General features: G+C 40.1%; 1 protein-coding gene across 6 annotated transcripts in view; it reads right to left on the bottom strand.

The window, feature by feature from the left end:
• Nucleotides 1-938: 938 nt before the first annotated feature.
• Nucleotides 939-3,607, bottom strand: part of RASGRP3 (RAS guanyl releasing protein 3) — a 129,820-nt gene continuing 127,151 nt past the window's right edge. For 5 of the 6 annotated variants that reach the window (XM_017534869.2, XM_017534870.2, XM_017534867.2 and 2 more), the window contains one exon: nucleotides 1,606-1,915. In XM_017534869.2, coding sequence (XP_017390358.1) covers nucleotides 1,907-1,915 — 9 coding nt within the window. In that variant the 3' untranslated portion in view covers nucleotides 1,606-1,906. Of the gene's footprint in view, nucleotides 1,916-3,607 lie in introns of all 6 variants that reach the window. The other variant, XM_017534866.2, reaches the window with a different exon arrangement.

The following is a 3,607-nucleotide window of genomic DNA, read 5'->3' as shown; positions in this document are numbered from 1 at the left end:
GAGTCCTTACAGACAGCGTGTTCCCTTATTAGCAAGCTTAATCACAGCTCCATCAACTAATAACTTCATCTGCAGTATTTCCAATCTGTAAATCTGGTTGGCACAAGTCGTTTCTAACATATTTTGAACCATATTTTAAATCACTGGAACGACTTTGCCTTAATGCTCATGGGTTGTCAGCTCTGAAGGGCCAAGACCAAGTTTTGCTTACCTTTGTGTATATAGCATGGGACTTGCCCAGAGCAGGTACTCAGCAATCTTGCTGAGCAGAACTGTCCTCAATGGAGAAAAGAGAGGAGAAAGAAAGGCTTTACTGAAGACTGCCCCTATTTGGGACAAATTCCATTTTAAATGGAATATATATATATATACACTTTAGCCCCAAATGTAGACCAGTACATCTCTGTGGAGTAGTTTCTGACTAGTCATTTGGTAGCAGATCATTCCTGTCATTCACAGGCTCAGTCTTATCTCTATTTGAGATGGAGTTTCACTCTTGTTGCCCAGGCTGGAGTGCAATGGTGCAATCTAGGCTCACTGCAACCTCTGCTTCCCAGGTTCAAGCGATTCTCCTACTTCAGCCTCCCAAGTAGCTGGGATTACAGGCATGTGCCACCACGCCTGGCTAGTTTTTTGTATTTTTAGTAGAGATGTGGTTTCTCCATGTTTGTCAGGCTGGTCTCGAACTCCCAACCTCAAGTGATCTGCCCTCCTTGGCCTCCCAAAGTACCGGGATTTCAGGCGTGAGCCATTACGCCTGGCCTATTTTTTGGTATCTTGAATCAAGTTCTCTGTCCTCTAATAATGGAAGAAATAGACACATAACTAGTTATTTTGGGTAAAAGGGAGCTATTTAAAAGATTGATACTTCTTTAAAAGCTTAAATGAAATGTTACAGGTAATTTATGATTATTTTCTTTCTATGAATATTCTTTGAGGAAAGCAATTTCTTAGGAAGAGCACAAGGGTTCTCTTTCACAACTGAAAGCTTTTTTTTTTTTTTTTTTTTCCCTTAACAAAATTCTTACTTTGAGTTTTAAAAAATTGATGGTTGTTTTGCATTTCACCTAGTGGCTTATTCAATGGTATGTTTTTCTGCTAAATTTTAACCTTCAAATCTTGAATTGATTTCTTAATTGCTATTTCTACTTCAGGAATCTTAAAGATGGCTTAACCCAGTCAGAAGGGACAAGCATAGTTAATTTTCTTCCATGGCTATTATAAGTATTAGGAGAGCTTTCACAACCATGTCATTGCTTCCCAGTGATGCAGAATTGGTAAGACTTCTGTGATATATACATATGTGACTTGTTACATATTATAGCAACTGTATGGTAGGAACAATGTAAACAGTTTCTTCTTGCAATTGACTATAAGAATCACTTCATTCCAGTGTCTGAAGAGCTTCCTTGTCCTCAGGAAAATGTTAAGTCCTGGTGCCATCCAAAAAGCACACCAAAAAAACCCCCAAAAAACAAAAAACAACCTCTAAATCAACTCCCTGTTAACTGTTCCCTGCCACAGCACACACAAACGTTTATAAAAATATTGAAAGGATATTCTCACAAAAAAAGCAAGGTCTGAGTTTACAGAATGAGTATCAAGTACATGCAAAAAAGCTTTTGTTTCACCCGTAGATAAATGGCTCTAGAGAAAGATACATGAGAAAACTACTGACTACGTAACACAGTCTTTGTGGCACTTCACTGGGAGTAGGGAGGAAATAAGTAGTTCATAGAGTCAGTTCCCTGTCCCATAGTCTAAACACGGAGATCTTACAGTGTCACGAGACAGTAAACGTCCAGGTGTCTTTCCAGATAACTTCCTGAGAGTCAGAGCTTTCTTCAGAGTTTCTCATCTTGCTCCTTCTGAAAGCCAAGGTATCCTCAGTTTCCTCAGCCTGAAGTCAGCCATCCTGAAATACAAATTGGAACGTATTGCATGGCTGGATCTCATGTAACAAAATAGGAGTGTTCCTAGAAAGTGGTTTTTCTGATGAATTTGAGGGAACATCTGAAATGATCAGTACCTTGTAGTCTCAGGATTTAGTGGGAATTAGGAGATCACGTAGGTAGCCGGGTACAGTGGCTCACACCTATAATCTCAGGTAGCTTGGGAGGCTGAGGTAGGAGGGTCACTTGAGGCCAGGAGTTCAAGACCAGCCTGGTAAATATAGCGAGACCTTCTCTCTACAAAAAATAAAAACTAGCCGGGTGTGGTGGCACATGCCTGTAGGCCCAGATACTTAAGAGGCTGAGATGGGAGGATCGCTTGAGCCCAGGAGTTTGAGGCTGTGGTGAGCTATGACTGCACCACTGCACTCCTGCCTGGGGGACACAGTGAGATCTTATCTGGGAGAAAGAGGTTGGGGAGAGAGAAAGGTGAGGGAGATAAAGAGAGAGAGAGAGAGAGAGAGAGAGAGCGAGCATGTAGTTCACCCAGCACATGAACTCTTAAAGACTAAAGATACAGAGTCCGACTAGGATGTTGACCTTAAAGGGTGTACCACAAATCATTAGTGCCTCAAAATGATTCTTGGTAAAAGGTTTTCCTCTTAGAAATCCAGTGTAAATTAGTACATGAGGGCACTGAGAAAATCTGTTAAAAAAAAAATTCACATAGAGAAGTATACATCTATATATGTAAATATGTATGACTATATATTACATATATTTGTAAACATATTCCATTTTATGTAATCAGCATTTCCCAACTCTTTTATGATAAATATTTGTTGACTAGGTTTAATTCAGCAGAAGATAAAGGAAAACAAAAGAAGAAGTTCAAAGGAAACACATGTATTCTTACTGCCAAGAGAGTAATCTTGACTGGTTCTAACATGCAGGGGCTTGGTGGCCATTGATGAGATGATGTACACTGCCATAGAAAATGTTCACACCCTTATACTTTAAAATGAGCGTAAATCCTGGAACTCCGCTGGAGGAAATACACAGATTACAAACACAACTACCTTTTCTGCCTTCTACAGTTTTTAACTATAGGACTCATAAACATCATCTGATACTAAATAATAAATGTGTAGGTCATTGCTCCTAATCCCAATCATTGGTCTTACCTGGCAGAAAAAAATTTGAAAACTCTTTTATCTACATATTCAACTCCTGGGTATAATTTTGTCACTTTTTTTTTCCTTCTTATTTCCTAAACAGAGCAAATATCTCATTTGTTACTGATTTGAATGGTACTGAGATGATATACTATATATATGCATTTCATACAAGGGCATACTTCCTTCATTCATTAGCACAGATGAAATTAAATACTTGTGTTCAGTGAACCATCCTTGTGCTTTAAGAGATAAGAACATGGCCAGGCGTGGTGGCTCATGTCTGTAATCCCAGCATTTTGGGAGGCCAAGGCGAGTGGATTACCTGAGGTCAGGAGTTCAAGACCAGCCTGGCCAATGTGGTGAAACGCTGTCTCTACTGAAAATACAAAAATTAGCCAGACATGGTGGCACATGCCTCTAGTCCCAGCTACTCGGGAGGCTGAGGCAGGAGAATCGCTTGAACCCGGGATGTGGAGGTTGCAGTGAGCCAAGATTGTGTCATTGCATTCCAGCCTGGGTAACAGAGCAAGACTCCGT

Source organism: Cebus imitator, unplaced genomic scaffold (assembly GCF_001604975.1).
Source record: "Cebus imitator isolate Cc_AM_T3 unplaced genomic scaffold, Cebus_imitator-1.0 Scaffold88, whole genome shotgun sequence".
Lineage (NCBI taxonomy): Eukaryota > Metazoa > Chordata > Mammalia > Primates > Cebidae > Cebus > Cebus imitator.
This window is presented reverse-complemented; position numbering and strand designations above follow the sequence as displayed.